Source organism: Acanthopagrus latus, chromosome 6, assembly GCF_904848185.1.
Source record: "Acanthopagrus latus isolate v.2019 chromosome 6, fAcaLat1.1, whole genome shotgun sequence".
Taxonomy (NCBI): Eukaryota; Metazoa; Chordata; class Actinopteri; order Spariformes; family Sparidae; genus Acanthopagrus; species Acanthopagrus latus.
In genome coordinates, this window is record NC_051044.1 from 7,981,227 (window position 1) to 7,998,910 (window position 17,684).

Below are 17,684 nucleotides of genomic sequence, written 5' to 3' on the forward strand. Positions count from 1 at the left end.
TGAATGAGCAAACATGCAAACCTGTGGGGCAGAGCAATAATTCAATACTGTAGTGGTTTAACTTTCAGTGAAATTATATTTGTCAAATTAATGATCGTATACAAATTCCAAGACATAAATTAACGGGTATTTTGAGTTTTTGTTTGCAATTAATCAAAATGTTGCCAATCATTCTCAGAACAGTTCTTATACCTTTTCCACAGTCAAATTCAAGTACTTTTCAAGCATTTTCAAGATGTACTTTTCAAGCTTTCCCAGCACCTGAAGATGTAAGAAAAAGAATTTTGGTAGAACAACCTGCATTATTAACTGGAATAAGTATCATATTCATGTTTAATGTAGGGCTGCCTCCTAAACTTGGCTTGAACTTGATACATGGAGCAATGGAAGGTTATGAAATGCTGGGTTTCATAATATTAGCTCTCCCTTGCAATGCTTTATAAAATGTTAACTCGCCATCTTACTGAGCACCTTTAGCTAAAAGCGTTGCAGTCGAATACAAAAGTCCTGCAAATAATTCTACATTAACAACGATTATAGAGATTATAGAGGTCAGTTTTTTATTGAAAACCTTTTTTAAAAAGGTGTCATTCAGACTCTCCATATTTTAACCCTTTCTCTCATTAACCTCTCAATTTCATACTGACATAAATTAAAGGGGAGTGTCTCAGTTTTCTCTGAGAAGTCTGTCGTGGTTCCTGGTAACCAGACCAAGAGGCAGAGGTGAGCATGCACAAGTGAGCCTGCCTGACATGTGTCACTCACTAAGTGCCAAGGAGTAGAAATACGCATCCAAATCTCACTCAACTCTCTGTAAGACTTTTATTTGCAGAAAATCGACTTCTTCTCTAAAGCCAGGTATGGTGTTTACTCAACTAGAGGGTAATTTTGGAAGTGAAGCCCCAAAACTTTGACAAGAACTGAAATTATTATTTATTGTAGGACTGTTGCGTTAGACTGCATTAGTTATTTAGTTAGAATAAACTGTCAACTGAGAGTATTACAATAGATTTTCAGTGAAAGCAATTGAGAAATTGTGGGTAAATGGATAAAATATGAGACAGGAATGTGCCTTTTTAGCTAACTCAGCTATAAATCATCGTGATGCAAAAATAACTTTAAAACCCCATCTCTCCATAAAGCAGTCCTGCTCATTGATATTCAATAGACGGCTACCACCATGTCATCAGTATAGGTACTTTCTGACAGATTAATTCATATCATCTCACTGCACTACTCATATTGTCACATCGGCCAACCCTCATTACTCTTTGCTGTTGTCCCCAGTTGCAGTCTAATGTTGTTGTGGTTGTTATGCCCGCTTAGATTTAACTCAACCAGTAAGTTTAGTTGTGCATCCAGAAAGGCTCTGCGTCTCAGAAGTGTGACATTTAACAAGACACCCCAGCGCATCTAACTTTGTTCAGCATCCTCCTCTATTCTTCAGCTAGTCGCTCACTGAGAGTAAGTCTGGTGGCTTCCTAGACAATGATAACAGTGAAAGAACTCACTACAGAGCGTGGCCTCTCACTATACGAACGCAGGGAAACACTACAGTCCTGTTCAACTCCTCTCCGCCTCCGGTCCGTCTCAGTCAGGGGCAGGAGCATGTCCATGGAGCGACTGGTGTAGGGGTCCATCTGACTGAGGGGGGATGTTGTCTGGGACAGGAGGTCATGGAACTGCCACAAACACAGAGAGAGAGAGAGAGAGAGAGAGAGAGAGAGAGAGAGAGAGAGTAGAAACACATCACAGACATGCACGACACAGATTACTGATTTGACAGCACTGTCTACATGGGCTGGTTTCCCTGATCTACATCCAAGCTTAATCCTCAACAAAAGAGCCTCTTCCATGGAGATTCTCAGTTCTTTTCAGCCCACTTTAATCTGCCTGGGAAATCAGCCCTGAGTATTTAACTGTTGTGAACATAATGATATTGAAGAATCTCATTCCAAAATTAGACATCCGCTGCTGGTAGAAAGGATCCATTTTCTCACAAAATGATGTTGGCGCAGAAGTAAAGCTCGCCATGTAACGTCGTTTGACTTCCATTTTAAGCTCCATTTTGATTGTTGTTCAATAAGAAAAATAACAGGGTGCAATTATCTATCTCAACTGAAACAGTCGGTACTCTAACACCAAATTGAAACAAATGCGAACTAATTTTATACAAAAAATATTCTGAAGCTTTTATGGACATCACTGACATTGAATATGGGTTATATTGAGGACATATGCAGAACTACACTGCTAATGGCGCATATTTGAGCAGACCAAAACCTTTAACCAAATTAGGCTTGACAGCATGTTCTTCACTTCGTTAGTTAAACAGCAGCACTAGCAATGCTGCTGCTATGAATGTCTGACTCATATACTCTTTAGAAGAAAACATCTTCCTCGGACTGTGCTTTCTTTTTCTGGATTGTAGGCAGAGTAGACATCATGTCAAAGTCGCCAATGGAGATCTAGCAAGGAAGGCCCAATAATAGTGTAAATGTGCACTGGAGCAGTTTCTACATAGCCACTCTTACCATAATTGGGGACAGACGACGGGACTTGGACGGAGCCTCTTCATAGGGGCGCTCTGCTAGAGAGGCAATGATCCTCTTCCTGTGGCCCAGGGCACCAATCTTAATAACCTGAAAGTCAGCATCAGGGAACAATTTAAAGCAGACTTTCCAGCGTATTGTCACAATGCTATCAGGAACAGATGAATTTATCTAGACTAAGCTAATAGAGATACATCCAAAATACACTGACACAGAGTTAGTGGCATGCACCCCTCACTGGCAGGCATCCACAGGCAAACAGAAATGACTCTCGTCAATAATTCAGCCTCAATCTGTTTTGCCGTAAGCTTAAAGTACAGCACTGTCTCCTTCCCGGGACACTCTATAATTCACGAACGATTTTTGGATATAGTGCTGAAACAACGAAGGCGAATTAGGCGATTTATGGGGCGATAACAGGTAATACACAAATAACCGAGTGATTTTCAAATAACTGCATTGCACAGATCCATTTCAACTGTCACAATCTAAATTTGTGTTTTTAATTTACAGCATCTAATTTCACCTCAGACACATCCATCCACAGTATCTGTGTCTCTTTAAACCTTTTACAAATGCAATACCGAGCAGCTCGTGTGGCTCAAACCCTCTGAGGAGGAACCATAGGTTAATTTTATGTAGTCAGAACTCATTATCTTAATACTGTATATTTGCATAATTGGCTATTAACATTCGTGCTCATCCGGTAAAGGTGGATGTCTAGTGATTAATGTTACATCTGCAATTATGTTGCTGGTACAAAATATTCCATTACAGGCTCATACGATTCTTTGTCTGAAGGCTTCAATTATTTATTCAGTGAGAGTCAGAGGCAGAGGAGGCAGCTGGTCTGTCCTCTGGATTTCTGGTGCTGTTTTCATTATTCTCATGTGCAGAATCCCAGAGAGACCAGTATGCATGAGGTGTGCGAAATAAGACAAAATTTAAATAGTAATAAAGAGCCCTGGGACTATATGTGAATGTAAACCGACTCGTAGATCAAATTGGCGGTTGATACTATTTGCCGTAAGACGCTGAAGAGGATGTAGGAAATGTAATGGGCAAAGCGAGCTCTGCCAAGAGGCTCAGAGACTGTCCTGCCACTCTGCACACTGAAAGTAATGTGCCCTGCTCCCATACCAATCTTTCTGTACTGCATCGCAGTCTGCTGGACATCATCCCTCATACGCTGCATATACAGTATGTTTGGCTGCTGCTTTCCTGCTGCCATTGCTGCTGATACTGCAGCTGTTGCTTCTTTCTGCCATTTTGCCACTACTGTCTTCATGTTATGTGACAAATAATAAACACAGAAATGCAGTCATGAGTGGGAAAAATATGATTGCGCTAAACAGGCTCATCCAGTGCTCGTGCACTGCCTTCTGTGATCGTTTATCAGTCGTAGCAGATCATCTGTTTGGGCTGTCTGTCTGCCTGCCATGACATAAGCAATGCTCATGTATACATGATTGGTTATTACCACTATAGTTAACATTGGGTTAGCACTAAAGCTGGAACATATCGCGGAATAATCGACAAGTCAACTGAAAGAAAATTAGTTTCCAACTATGGATGCATGTCATATATCGGTAAATTTGTATTATTGGGTATTTATCTATACCAGTCAATTTACAGATGTTGAATAGAGATGATCATTTGAAGCCAAATTGTTTTCATTGACTGACGCATCTCCTCATTTCGATACGGTAGGTGGTGGTATGCACCTTTTCAGTTGGTTTGCAATCAGCAAATAAAAACAGAGAGGAAGAAAAAGAAAGAGGAAGAGAAAGAAAATACATATTCTGCATCTAATTAATGAATCATTCCATCACTTATCAAGCAACAATGTCAAACATTTGCTGTAAGATTTTTAAATGCAAGGACACCTTGTCTTTCTTTGTCTTTCATGACTACTAAGTTACTAATGAGTCAGAGTAAATTAACAGTTTGGACTGTTGGTTGGACTCAACAAGCAATTTGTAGATGTCACCTTGGGCTCTGGGAAATTGTGATAAGACCTTCAAAATTCTTTGTTTTTCTTTATATAGACTAGACAATACATCAACTATTCCTGAAAACAATCAGCAGACTAATGAATAATTAAAACAATTTTAGTTTCAGCCCTAGTAAGTACTGTGGTGTAAGCAGTACCCAACTCTGATGAGATCTGCAGTCAGACAACTTGTCTTAAATGTGGATAAACCTTCCATGATTTCCTGTAACTCACTGGTTCCCAATCATTCTTACTTGTGACTCCCACAAACAAGAAAATGGTTACTTGCATCTCCTCATCGCAGGTGTGAGAGTTAAATCAAAAAGGTTTTTTTTTCCCTTTCAGACTGGTTCGTATAATTCATTTTTAGAAGTCAAACGAACAGGAAAAATGTATTTTGTGGCGGAGCATGTTTTTTTTTTCTATCCCGTTAATCATCAAGCAAACCCTCAGACGTACCTCAGGAACCCATAGGGAAACTGCTGTAATTTTAACACGCACACATTTCAGTTAAATCTACACACGTTCAACCAAACTGGTATATGCATTTCTCTTTAGCCTCCACAGCTTTTATCCCCAAAGACATCTGTCCTCCTTTGTAATTATACATTATCACATAGTTACACTGTTTTCATGAAGATTAAATCAAATTATACTATCCCTGTCATCAGTTGCCATATTGCTCCTTGATTTACATTTTATCTGTTTGTTATCTACTAATTACCCTGATGTTTCTGCTATAGTTGTATGCAAAAGCTTCCATCATCGAGCATTTCTCTGTGAGTTCATCAGTGCTTCTTAACCTCAAACATGACGCATGAATCTTATGATTAGAGCTCGTCAAGGCTGGGTGAAGACATGAGGCCATCAACACTTGAGGGTCTTCAGCAGAGCAAATAGCACACAGAACAATTTCCTTCTAAGCCTTCATCGGAAACAAGACACATTTTTTAGCAAGAGATGGTTTCTTACATTGACAATCTCCAGCTCCCACAGGTTCTTCACACACTCCAGTGTGCGGTAGCCACTTGAAAGAAAGTTGGGCAGATATTCATGCAGGCCGAGGCCATCCAGCCAGGAGGCAAGAGATGTGCTGCCATCACAGCCGAGTGCTTTCACCTACAGTGAAGGGAAAGACAGATGTAAGAGGGCAAGTATTGTAACCTTGTGTTCTGAGAAAAGGACTGAAAATGGAAATGTTCAGCTCACATTTTTGTTTTAGCTTTAGTGATCTTCTCAGTTTTTACCTGATATACCTGATTAACTAATGCATTTGTCTAGCAAATGTCAGCATGCCAACAGGTCAACCTAAGAAAATAAACCTGTGGTAAGTAAGAAAAGTAGTCTATTTCCACTTTAAGAGTCAGAGTTGGGTCTTAGCGAAGCAAAGGGGTCCATAATAAATCACCACTGAGAGTATGTTAGCATGGTGATGTTAGTATTTAGCTCAAAGGACTGCTGTGTGAGTCAAGCCTTAACCTAGCATGGCACTAGCTTAGTCATCATCCTCATTCACATACTTGGGACACATTTTGTCCTGTGCAGCCTTTGCATATACAGTATACAGTATAATGTAGACCAATCCTTAATATCCCATTCTCCAGTACAAAGGTATACATTGTCCTTTATATGATCCATATGTATAGCATTTACATTTACATTTAATATTTAGGGCATTTAGCAGACACTTTTGTCCAAAGCAACTTACAATAACTACATTAATCACAAGGATGCATTTTAATTAGTACTTAAATTTCTAGTTTAAATTTTAAGTTACATTTTTCAATAATTTAATATCATGACCTGCTTGTTCTTTAGACTTCTTCAGACTTGTTTGCTCTTACATCTGATGTATCTGTGAAACAAAAATGTTTTCCATTTGTTTTTTTGTTTTTTTAACTGCAGAATTACTACTTCTACTCTAATGAACCATCTGTTTATCTATTTTTTCGCTCCTCTACTATTTTTATCAACGCGCTGACATTTTGACCTTTTTATCTGAGATGCTGTCAGTCACTGTCTTTCCTCAGTGCCGAGGTTAAGTTATGATGTTAAGTACCTTGGGCAAGCTGCGTGCCGCGTGGAGAATTTTCTTTCGGTGTCCTGGGTCAGTGATCCCGATGTCTCTGAGATCCTGGTCCTCCATCACGTTACTTCCCTACATGTGCACAAACGCAAAGAGACACACACAAATAAACACATTCACACACAGCCACACACAGACATACGCACAGCCGTACTCATACACACATGCATGCAAACAAATAATCACATACACATGCATAGAGACAATACACAATATGGACATACAGTAGTACAGTACATGAAAATAAATCTATTAGAGCAGTCATTTGAATGTCGGCATCAAAAGACACACAGACAAACAGGCATTAAAAAAAAGTGTACTGACTGACAAATAGCATGATAAGACCATAGGTCAATAAAGTATCATGACTTGTTCTACGCCGTAACTACGAGGGTGAAATTGTCGCTGTACTTGCTCATAACACGCACACATGCGCGCACGCACACACAAAATATGCACATCTCTGACACAAGCAGTAACAGCAGAGTGGGAGGACAATGAAGTCAAATAAATTGTGCATGCCAAGAGTAATCAATCTGATCCGGTGCGACTCAGAGGGAACAAAGCCTTCGTAACTGCAGCAGCATCTGCAGGATCTCTTCACTGTTGTGTTTCAATGGAGGGAAACTACAACAGTCCAAGAGGAAACGAGAAAATTTCACCTCAGTTTGTAACAATTCCCCAATTTAGGATGTAAGAACAACGAAACAAGAATCGTTTTCCCACCTCCAAAAATCTCGACTGACAAGCAGATTTTTGTCTATTTCATGTATCTGTTCATATTTGCGCCTCCGGCTGCTTTGTCATCTTATTCCAGTTTATAGGCAGGAATACAGGGAGAACCTTGAAAATGTGGAGCTAAGCGTTTTTCCCAGTGGACTGCTGCAGATTGATTCTTCCTGGCCAAGAATGTTAAAATGTTCTGTAGTCTTTAGTCAATCTGCTCTTACTGGATTGGTTTCAGAGCACAATGCAGCAGTATTCACGGGCCTGTATCAGGGTGCAGTTTGGAGATTACTCACTGATTGCAAGAATAAAGGTCAAAATGAAACGGGGTCTGATGTAAGTGTGGCCAAAAATAGATCGTCCACTTTTATTAACACAGTTTGAAATTTGATGATGCCTTGGGGAGACTCTTCAAACTTATTATTTCATGCTGCATTTGAAACATGTGACAGGAATGTATGGTTCAGTTCTTACATAGCTTATGAGCTATGGTAGTCTGATTTAATCTGATACGACTTGCAGATGTAGCCATGGTAGAAGTCCTTCATCTCACTAAATGCACTCAGTTAATGCAACAGTGAATTAGAATTTGCTCTATTGCTGTGCACCACAGAGGTATTGTTTAAGAAAATGAAATTGTGTTACTTTTCCTAGAGTCAGCGAGTGTTAACAATAATTTGGCAAAGAAAGAAGGTTTAATTTATGTGTTACAATATGTATGTTCAGTTCTACATTATAACGTTTGAGAGAGAGAGAGGGCTGCAGAGAATCTGATGCAATATTAATGCAGGAAAGATGCAACGTAAATGCATGATGGGAACTTCTAAGATGTTTTGCACTGGAGAATTTGCCTCGCTGCCGCATTATTTTGGACATCAGAGCAACAAACCACTATTTCTTTTTTTCTTTTTTTTCTCAAAAAGAAATTAGACTGACAATGAATCCTACAAACAAACTGTGATGCTCAAGTTCAGGCAGATTGATCACATCTGAAGCAAGTCTGGCAGAATCTAAAAGGGCACAATATTAAACATTCACAATGTCTGCCTGGCTACTCTGACCTTTCCCTTGTTTTCAACCTCCACATCCTTGTAAATATCCATGGGTAATTTGCCTTGTGAAGCTAATGATTTATCTCCTTGATGCATCAAGTCCAGCAGACACATTAGTCGTGGCATGGTAATGAACATCAGAATGACTAATGACCTGTAGTCCTCATCACATTATATCCTGGAAATCTTGATCATCATGGAATCTTCCAACTCAACAAGACAAGACGGTTGCTTAGTTTCCTTTTCAATCACTGTCTTGTTATCTGCACACTAGTATTGGGCAACACAGTGATGTAGGATAATGTTTAACACGGAGATAGCTATTTCTTTAACATCTCCAGTTGTATAAGGGGATGGTGGGCAATGCATCAGATCACTTGGCAGGACTGATTAATGGCATTATTGGATTTAGAGGATTTTTGCATCAATTTGATTAAGTACTTTTATTTGTCAGGTTTTTAATTTACTGGCTTAGTGAAAAACCAGCTTATTGATTTCATCTATAAATCATTCCTCACATACTATATCATGGTATACGCTATAGAAGACTGTAGGTGTTTTGGGGGAGTTTAAAGAAATACAATTCAAATATCACCTAACTCAGCACATAAACACACATTTTTCGATAAGAACCTTTTGGCGTCCAAGTAGCATAGTTGTTAAGATACATACCATTAATTATGTACACACCATCAGTGATTCAATTCTAGCCTGGGACCTTTGTTGCATGCCATCTATCTCCCCTCGTTTCCTGTCAGTTCTGTTTACTAACAAAAAAAGGCATTAAATACTCCTCTTCAAATTAGTTTTTTCAAGAAACTGTGACCATGAAATGTACGAAGAGATTTTACAGTCGAGGAATGCACTCGTCACTGCTCCCTGACAGACAAGCTGTATAATGAAAAATGTTTCTAAATAGAGCTGAAACTAACATTTTCATTGTTGATCTGTCAAATATTTACAGATTAATCGATTTATTTGACTTGGAGGAAAAATATTTAAAATAATTGTGTTTCCTTTGTGACATTTGAGACCCAATTCAATTATTGCCTACTGATTAATCAATGGTCAAATTAGTCGTAACATTATCTAATAGTTGAAATCTAATCTATTTATCAATCAACTTTGCAGCTCTATTTCTAATTAACCTCTTTTGAATTTCTGTACTGCAATGTCTTGTCACTTATTGTCCAACGTGATACTAATATATCTCCAGTCAGCTAATTCTGCTGATGTATCAGCCAAGCAAAATCATCAGTCTAGCTGTAATCCATGTCGCAATCCCCTAATTTATTCTTTCTGCTATGACTACATTCATTATGACGACACACACTACTCCTTCAGGCTGGTTGTCACCTCACAAACACATCTGAGCCTAAAGCCTGTATCTGCACAGCACCTCATAGTAGGAGAGATCACGTGTTCATAAGGACTCGCATTACGTTGCGATCTCATGCCTTAACAGAAAGAAACCAGATCAGAGAGCAGGAGTCCTCAACTGCAACACTTGTGTGAATACAACCACTTTTCCTCTGAGCTTACTGGTTTTACTTAACTGAGCTCAGCTGAAACAAACTGATGTAACATATAGCCCGATAGTGCTAATGCAGCTCTGTGGTCTGAGAAATGTCCGTGTCTACCCTTTGGGCCTCGTTATTTACATTGTACAGCCATGTTTTTGAGAGTAACATGAACGGGCGATTGAAAACGTAATGGTATTTTCACGAATCACCACCAAACGCAATATCAAGTTTCTTTGTAAGGTTCTTGAGGGGAAACACGATAATGCTTTTAGTCAGATTGTGGACGTCCTTTGAGCTGCTGTTAAATGAATTTATCAATATGTAATCTGACAGAGGCGTTTAAAAAATGCAAAACAGTCATCCAAAATGTGTCAATGCTTTCCAGAAACACTAATCTGTCTGATCGCATTTTTAAACCATAGTAGTAGACAAATCCTGTGGCTTTTGATCATTTCCATTCTGTCAAGTGATATTTTTTCAACCAAAATACATTTCCGCATGCAAATGTATCAAATCTAAATCTAAAAACCAAGAGTATACGGTATATAAATACAGAATTAGCGCATGCCTCTGCAGTGTAATCATACATTGTGCGTCTCCAAAAGCACCACAAGCATAGTGTAATGTTAGAGGATTTAGTGAGATTTGGCGAGCAACCATGCAAGTGTATTCAGAATAAACTATAGCATGTTTAGATTGAGGATTGTTTGTGCAGGATAATTTCAACAGGGGCCAAGTTAAGTGACTGTAAATCAGAAAAATCAATAGAGGGGCAAGTAGGTGGCTTAAGTATTGTACAGTAAATAAGCATGATTGGGAATGTTGGGAAAAAGTTAATGGGTTTTGGTCGTCATTTGTCTTGCCATTGGTGACAGCCCATATTCTTTAAAGGGCTTCAGTGTGGGACCATAAATCTTAGCAGGGTCATGCATTGCACAAGAAGTGAAGAGGAGTTATTAAGGGGAGAGGGGAAAGGGGGAAGGAAGAGAAAGGGTGTAGAAGAAGAAAGGGGGGGCTGAGTGAGTGGTGAGACAAGCAGAGGGCAAGAGAGCAGAGTGGTGACATAAAAAGACAAATGCAGCGGGGTTGACACGGGGAGAGACAGAGTGATGTAAAGTGGATCCGACCCCTGAGATGACGTGCTGCAGGTGACTCACCATGAATCGTAGGTCGTCGAAGCCATTGAGCAGGAACTTGCTCTCGTACTGCGGCAGCCCCACGTGCTCCAGCCACTCTCCCACCGGCTGGTCCAGGGCTTTACCACAGGCCCCATCTGCCGAGAGAGGGAAGCGCTTCAGCAGGGAGAAGCCGTTCAGCCGGTAGCAGCGGCACTCAGAGGACGACACATGGCATTGCCACATCATCCTCGGCCAGCAGAGGCAGAGCCGAGTGCAGCAGCACCAGGCGGGGTGGGGGGGAGACAGGGTCCAGGCCGGGGGTGAGGGGCTCCCAAGGTAAAGGCGGGGGCCCAGCTAACTCAAACACAGAAGGAGGGTAGGAAGTGCTGCAGGCCCCGCTCAAGCCCTGCAGGGGACTGACTAGGCTAATATACACCCACTGGTGTTAGTGTGACTGACTGGAGATGTCAGGCGAGGGTGGAGGTAGTGCAGGGAAGGAAGCCCATCTGAAGCTTGGTACCTTTAGTTATGTTGGACTGAGCCACTATGGCATCTTCCAACAAACAATGTTCACTAAACATTCCTTTAGTGAGCAGATGAGCAAGTGTATAAAACCTAGCTAGTCCAGGAACATAACAATACTGAACACTACACGTCAAGAAGAGACTAAATAATTTTCAGGCTGAGGGAAAATTGGAATATTCATCACTAAATTAGACATTTTCATACATCACACATTATCTAATCAGCTAAAACTATCCCTCTAATTAGTTCTAAAATCAGCAATAACTCCATCACGGTGCAACACAGAAATATTCAGTTCCCCCAAAATAAATTTGTCAGGGTTTTCACCACATACTTGTAAAGCTCTGGCTGAGTCCCATGGCTTCATTGGTCAACCTCTTTGAGAGCTAGGACACGGCTCATACAATGAAGGTAGCAGCATTCTAAAGTACTGTTGAGGTACTCATGTTATTTTTGATCAAGGAATACACATTTGCTCAAATAATTTTCTCCTCCTTACTCCAGAGCCACAAGGAGTGCGATCAGGTAGACATATTGTAAATCCTACATCAAAAAAAGAAATGTTGGCTTGGGATTTCCACAGTGTGCTGATTCCAAACTCCTCAATTCATAATCAAATCCAAGTATGGATTCCTTGATAAAGCTCCAGGTAAGCTGTCTGCCAGTGGAAAAAGGCTCAGTGTCCTTGGTGGTGCCAGTGTTCCCTGTGCTGCCCAGCATTCACACTCTTCAGCAGGCTGGTGGCTGTGCGGCTCCGCCACAGAACGTGCCTCTCATCTCTCAAAGCAGTAAATCCAGGTTCAGATCCTACAGACGACAGGTGAGCATTTTGACTCTGAAGCGAGGATCACTGCAGGACCACAGTGCAGGTTAAGCTAGCTCCTTCCAGAGGCAGGCGCCCCCCACTCCCACCCAGCCCACCTGGTTCTTCTCCTCGCTGGGTACAGCTAGCAGCCTCTGTGCTTAGGGCAGAGGTTTGCTGCATCCCCTGCCTGTCTGAGACATGCAGGCAGGCAGCGCAGATGCAGTCACAGCAGCTGCTCCTGGCTCACACACGCTACCCCTCACTGCTCACAGGGCATAACGTCCTGACGCCGGCTACTTCTGCACAGGAGATCACAGATCTGCCTCAACCTCAGCCACTGCTGCCACGTCCTTCCAACATCCACGACAGGCAACAGACTCAGTGATCATCCCCCCTTCTCATCCGAGCAAATCCCTCAAGCTCTTCTTTTTAACTCCCCCCCTCCCTGCTCTCGTCTCTCTCTGCTTTCTTTCTCCTGCTCTCGATCTCATAGCCCCATTCCCACACTGTGTGATCGCACTGCAGGGCTGCCGTATGCTGCCTGATGAAGTGGGGTGCTGCTCCACGTAACCACCTCTCTCTCTCCCTCACTCTCCCACTATATCAATTCCCCTCCCTCTGCCTCTCTCTCTCTCTCTCTCTCTCTCTCTCCCCCCCTTTCTGGCTTGCACTCTCCCTCACTCTGTCTCGCTCCCTGCCTCTCGTTCTCAAACACACAGACAGATGCAAACACACACACACACTCTTTCTCTCTCTTTTCATCGTCTGTCTCTCTACCCCTTTCCCCCTTTGTCTTGCCCCCTTTTCTCTCTTATACAAACGCACACATACTCACTCCTCTCCGTCTGTCTTTCTCTCTCTCTCTAACCTTACCCCACCTCACCCCTTCTCTCTCTCTCTCTCTTCACTGCACTGATTAGAATTGCACAGAGGCACTCTGATCTTGCCAGTGCAGAAAGGACACCACCATCAGAGGCAAGGAACGAGCACAGAGAGCCCAAAATCACAGTCCTTTCTGCAAAGAATGACTAGAATGTAAAAGGATGACAGAGAAGTCGATCCTCCTCTGCAGGCGCATCGCCAATTTTTTAGGCTAACATGGGATATTGAAACAAAGAGCCTCCTCAAGCCCCTGCTTATTAGCAGATGGCTTTAATTCATTTACATCTTACTTTGATGATAGGACATGGGGGGGCAGCATTGATTCAAGTCAGCCGAAGTCTCTAATGCACTCGTACAGGAGAGGGAGAATGAGAGAGAAGAGAGAGAAGAGGCGCACTTCAAGTCCTGTCTCCTCTCCATTTCATCCAGTCATACAGCATGACAGAAAAGAGGCAAATTCCATTATGTACTTCCAGATGCTCATGTCACATCATACATTTTTAGTGCACAACAGAGGCTACTTACAGGGAAAAGCCTGGACAAAACAAGTGAGATGATATAAAATTTAGACAGATTTGGGGTAAAAAGGCTGAAACACACAGAGCGCCATTCAACTTTGAAAGAATTGTCTATGCAGGGAGCGGTAGACTTCAGCACCCACCTATGCGGGGCTGCTCACTGCGTCCCTCATTGGTGTTATCTGGGTACAGCTGCAGGCAGAACGTAATTATGCAGGCTTTCATGCTGCTTGCAATCACCTCACACATTCCCAGATGGGTAGTCAGTAAGGCAGTCAGGGTAAGGAGAAGCGGTGCCAACAGAGGGAGGCAAAGTGAAGGGCTATTGATTGAACCTCCTCCGTAATTGGCCCGCCTGTACCCCTGATGCTCCGGCGTTAACGAACAGGTAAAAGGCCAAGTCGGGTCTCCGTGACCCGTCAGTCAGCCACGAGGACCAACACTCATCATTCGTTATCAGGGAGAGAAGCTGCTGTCAGATATGCCCCGACTGAGGAGAAAAATGATGGAAGGAGAGTGTGAGGGAGAGGGAGAGGGAGAGAATGAGCTAGAGACAGATAAGAAACAGAAAAAGGCTAATAAAAGAGGAGGCGATGAAACATATGGGCGAGATAAGATGGTAATAGGAAGTAAGAAGGATTGAAGTGGACTAATTATGATTCACTACAAGATCCCACAACTCCTCCTCCTTCTTAACTCTTTCCTTGTGAGCCTCAAACCAAAGTCAGCTCTTACACCACAATATCCAGACAGTTAAAAATACTAGCCACCCTGTCCAATTACTTCCATTCATTTGGGACAGCAACACCTCCCACAGTAGAAGGACCTAATTACTGACTGACTGAGTATCTAATGCTCCTCCGTGGGGTGGGGGAACTGGGTCACTGTCTTATCCCCTGTTAAACAGGGCAAGCTGTCAAATCTATCCAAGAGTGTTTCTTTACCATTTACCGGGTCTACACTTGGCTCCAAGGAGTGCCCAGAAAGACCTATTTACAGCTGAAGAAGTAGAGGTTGTGCCTAGATAAAACTGTGCCTCTTTATCAGAGCGGGAGAAAAGCACTAGCTCCTTGTCAACACACCCAAGCAGTGGAGAAAATGAGCCGCAAAGCTGAATTAATTCAGGGAAACTGAAGGCGGACTCTTTTCCTTTGAACGTCAGAGTGTGCCTGTACACAAACCGAGCCGATGCCTCCTGTGTGCTGTTAGCTGAGCTCTATCTCCACTCCCTCTCTCTTTTTAAGCTCATTTACTCAGTGCTCTCTTAGCACACAATCGAGGCACTTGTGATGGGCACACAACACAAACAACGTCATCCTTGAGCACGCAGAATGGCACAATATTGGAGGGCTGGTTTTTACGCAGCCTCAAAAATCTGGTGTTAAGAAATGTGCCTCCTGAAGATGAATTGGTAGTCCTTGGCTGCTGACACAAGGGACAGCATAAATGCACAAGGTGAATGGAATTGAAATACACAAAAACAGGTGGAGAAGGTTTTTCCCAGTCAACAAAATGATAAAGGTTGAAACAAGAGTGACAATTGAGGTTTCCATCTTCATGTCAATCTCCGATTAAAATCGGAGCAGCAACTGCATGACTCAGCTGAATCTGGGACACGTTCAGCGTGCCGTTCTTCAAACAAGTCCTATAAATAGCTCACACCTATATGTGTAAAAAGCAAACAAACGAACAAACAACATATTTCCTCTTATGTAATGTGGAATAACCTCAGGTCTTAATTGTTAGGATGGCAATTAATCTAAGGATGCTTGAGTGTGCGGGCAGTCGTGTTACAATTAAAATCATAAATTCACTCTGCGATAGAAAACCAGCTGTGCTTTAGGACTGCTTTGTTAATATGTTCCACGTTTTGGTCTAAATTACATTAACAAATGAAAATAATTTCATCAGATATTCTTAATGGGTAAAAGCAGCCTGGAAGGAACTGATATACACTATAAACTGGGGAATATTCAAATGAAGACAGGTAAAGTAGTTATGGGAATAATATCATATTGTAATTGTTTTTTTTAAAGTAGTATTTATTATATCTTTTATTTTAGCATCACCTTAACTGTTAAAATTATTTTCCTCCTCTTAAATGTTTTTATTCTAACTGCTGTCTTTTTTTGTAATCATGTAAGACCCTGAGCTGCACTTAATGTCTGAAATGTGTAATTAAAGTTTATTTTATAACTGTATTTTGCGACATCCACCCAAAAGGTTATCTTTTCATCTGTGTGTGTTTGTTGGTAGGTAGGTTGGTTTGTCGGCTTCGTTACAAAAAACTACTGGGCAGATTTGGATGGTTCTCAGATGAGTATATACTGTACCCTGTTAACTTCTGGTGCACGTCTAGGAATTTCTTTCTCACTTTCTTTAACATTGTAAGACAGGGCGTTTTTTCTAAAATGTCATGAAGTTCCAACAATCTTGAAAAATAATACAGATTAATATGCACGATACGTGTAGGTTTTAGTTATTTCATGGCCAAAGGAAATCCACTTTTTTCATACCATTCTTCTAAAGTTCACCTTCAGGACTAAAAGTGAAATGTAACATGAAATCACGACCAGATTTTAAATGAGTAGATGTCCTTGAATTCATTGATCAAACTTTCACTTTTTAATTGCATCGCGCGTTGTGCCTTTGAAAAGTACTGACAGAAAGAAGTGATGTAAGATGTAATAAAATTACCTGATGACACACCGACACATGGAGTGTAAAATGCTGTTGCAGCAATTAAAGTATAATTTCTCTTAATTCCAATGTCATTTCTTTTTTTTACTTTGCATGTCCTTTCTTTAAATCCTTTATCACAAAAACATGTTTTACCGTTTCTGTTCTTTAAGATAGCTCGGGTGGTGTTACACCTTGCTGCAGTCAGCAGATTCTTAATCCATGAAACATACTGCGCATAACTAATGAAAATTTTTATCTTAATAAATATGCTGAGACTTCTAAAAGGCAGTCTTGTGCAGACCCGCAGAAGTTGTTACACAATACCATATGATGAAACCACCTTATGGCAGAGTATCTAATGGAGGTAGGTTTACACTGTATCAGCGCAAGAGTGTTATTTAAACAAACTGAGCTGATGCCAGCTGGCTTCTCTGCCTGAAGGACACTTGATGAAGCGTACTATCAATTCAACCCCTATTGAGGAATACAGTAGCTCCAGAAAAAAAACAATATGACAGTGAGGGGAATTTAGAATTAGGTTTCTCATAAAGTAGAAACCCTGTGTTTAACAACTAATAATGATGTGCCAAACAAATGTCAACTTCAATCCCTGTGACTTACAACAAAACTCTCCTCCATCTTTCATGAAGATGTGTTTGAATACTGAGCAGCTTTCAGAAGAGCTGCTCACAAATGTGAGTGGTTAGTTGGGCCCTGTCTACATGTACATGGGTATTTTTCTTTTTCAACAAAGATTTTTCTGTGCGTTTTGGTTTTACAGACACATATGAAGAGCTTCAACTGTTGGAAAACTTTATCCAGGGTGAAAATATTTCAAAAATCAGTTTTCAGTTCTTATATCTGGATGGGCAGAAACCAGGATTTTTGGAACAACGATGCAGACACCCACATTTGTTTCTTGATTGGCCCTTATCAGTTTCGGTATCATCAGTGGCAGGTGTGAACTCAGAGTATATGTTATGATACTGTGCATGATGGAATGGATCCTACATTGTCTATATTTAGAAAGACATAGACAGACATTGAAAATACAGTGATGGAAAACAGAGACAAATGCAACGCTGGCACAATGGCATAGCATTATCTCGGAGGATTCTGTGAGTCGCAGTCACATTTCCCTGCCTCGTCATTTTTGTCCTGTTTTGAGTAAAATATACCTGTTGCTTTGTTTCAAGCTCTGGTAATTTTAATATGTTTCATA

The 17,684-nt window shown here is 41.2% G+C and overlaps 1 protein-coding gene across 4 annotated transcripts in view; it reads right to left on the minus strand.

Moving 5' to 3' along the window:
• anks1ab (ankyrin repeat and sterile alpha motif domain containing 1Ab) overlaps positions 1-17,684 on the minus strand; it is a 44,027-nt gene that overhangs the window by 11,976 nt on the left and 14,367 nt on the right. For all 4 annotated transcript variants that reach the window (XR_005075630.1, XM_037101871.1, XM_037101873.1 and 1 more), the window contains exons 3-7: positions 11,090-11,205; positions 6,605-6,703; positions 5,518-5,664; positions 2,535-2,642; positions 1,512-1,682 (exon numbers count right to left, since the gene is read on the minus strand). Coding sequence is in view for 3 of the 4 variants with exons in the window: in XM_037101871.1 (XP_036957766.1) it covers positions 1,512-1,682; positions 2,535-2,642; positions 5,518-5,664; positions 6,605-6,703; positions 11,090-11,205 (641 nt within the window). In the remaining variant the exon portion in view is untranslated. The remainder of the gene's footprint in view (positions 1-1,511; positions 1,683-2,534; positions 2,643-5,517; positions 5,665-6,604; positions 6,704-11,089; positions 11,206-17,684) is intronic.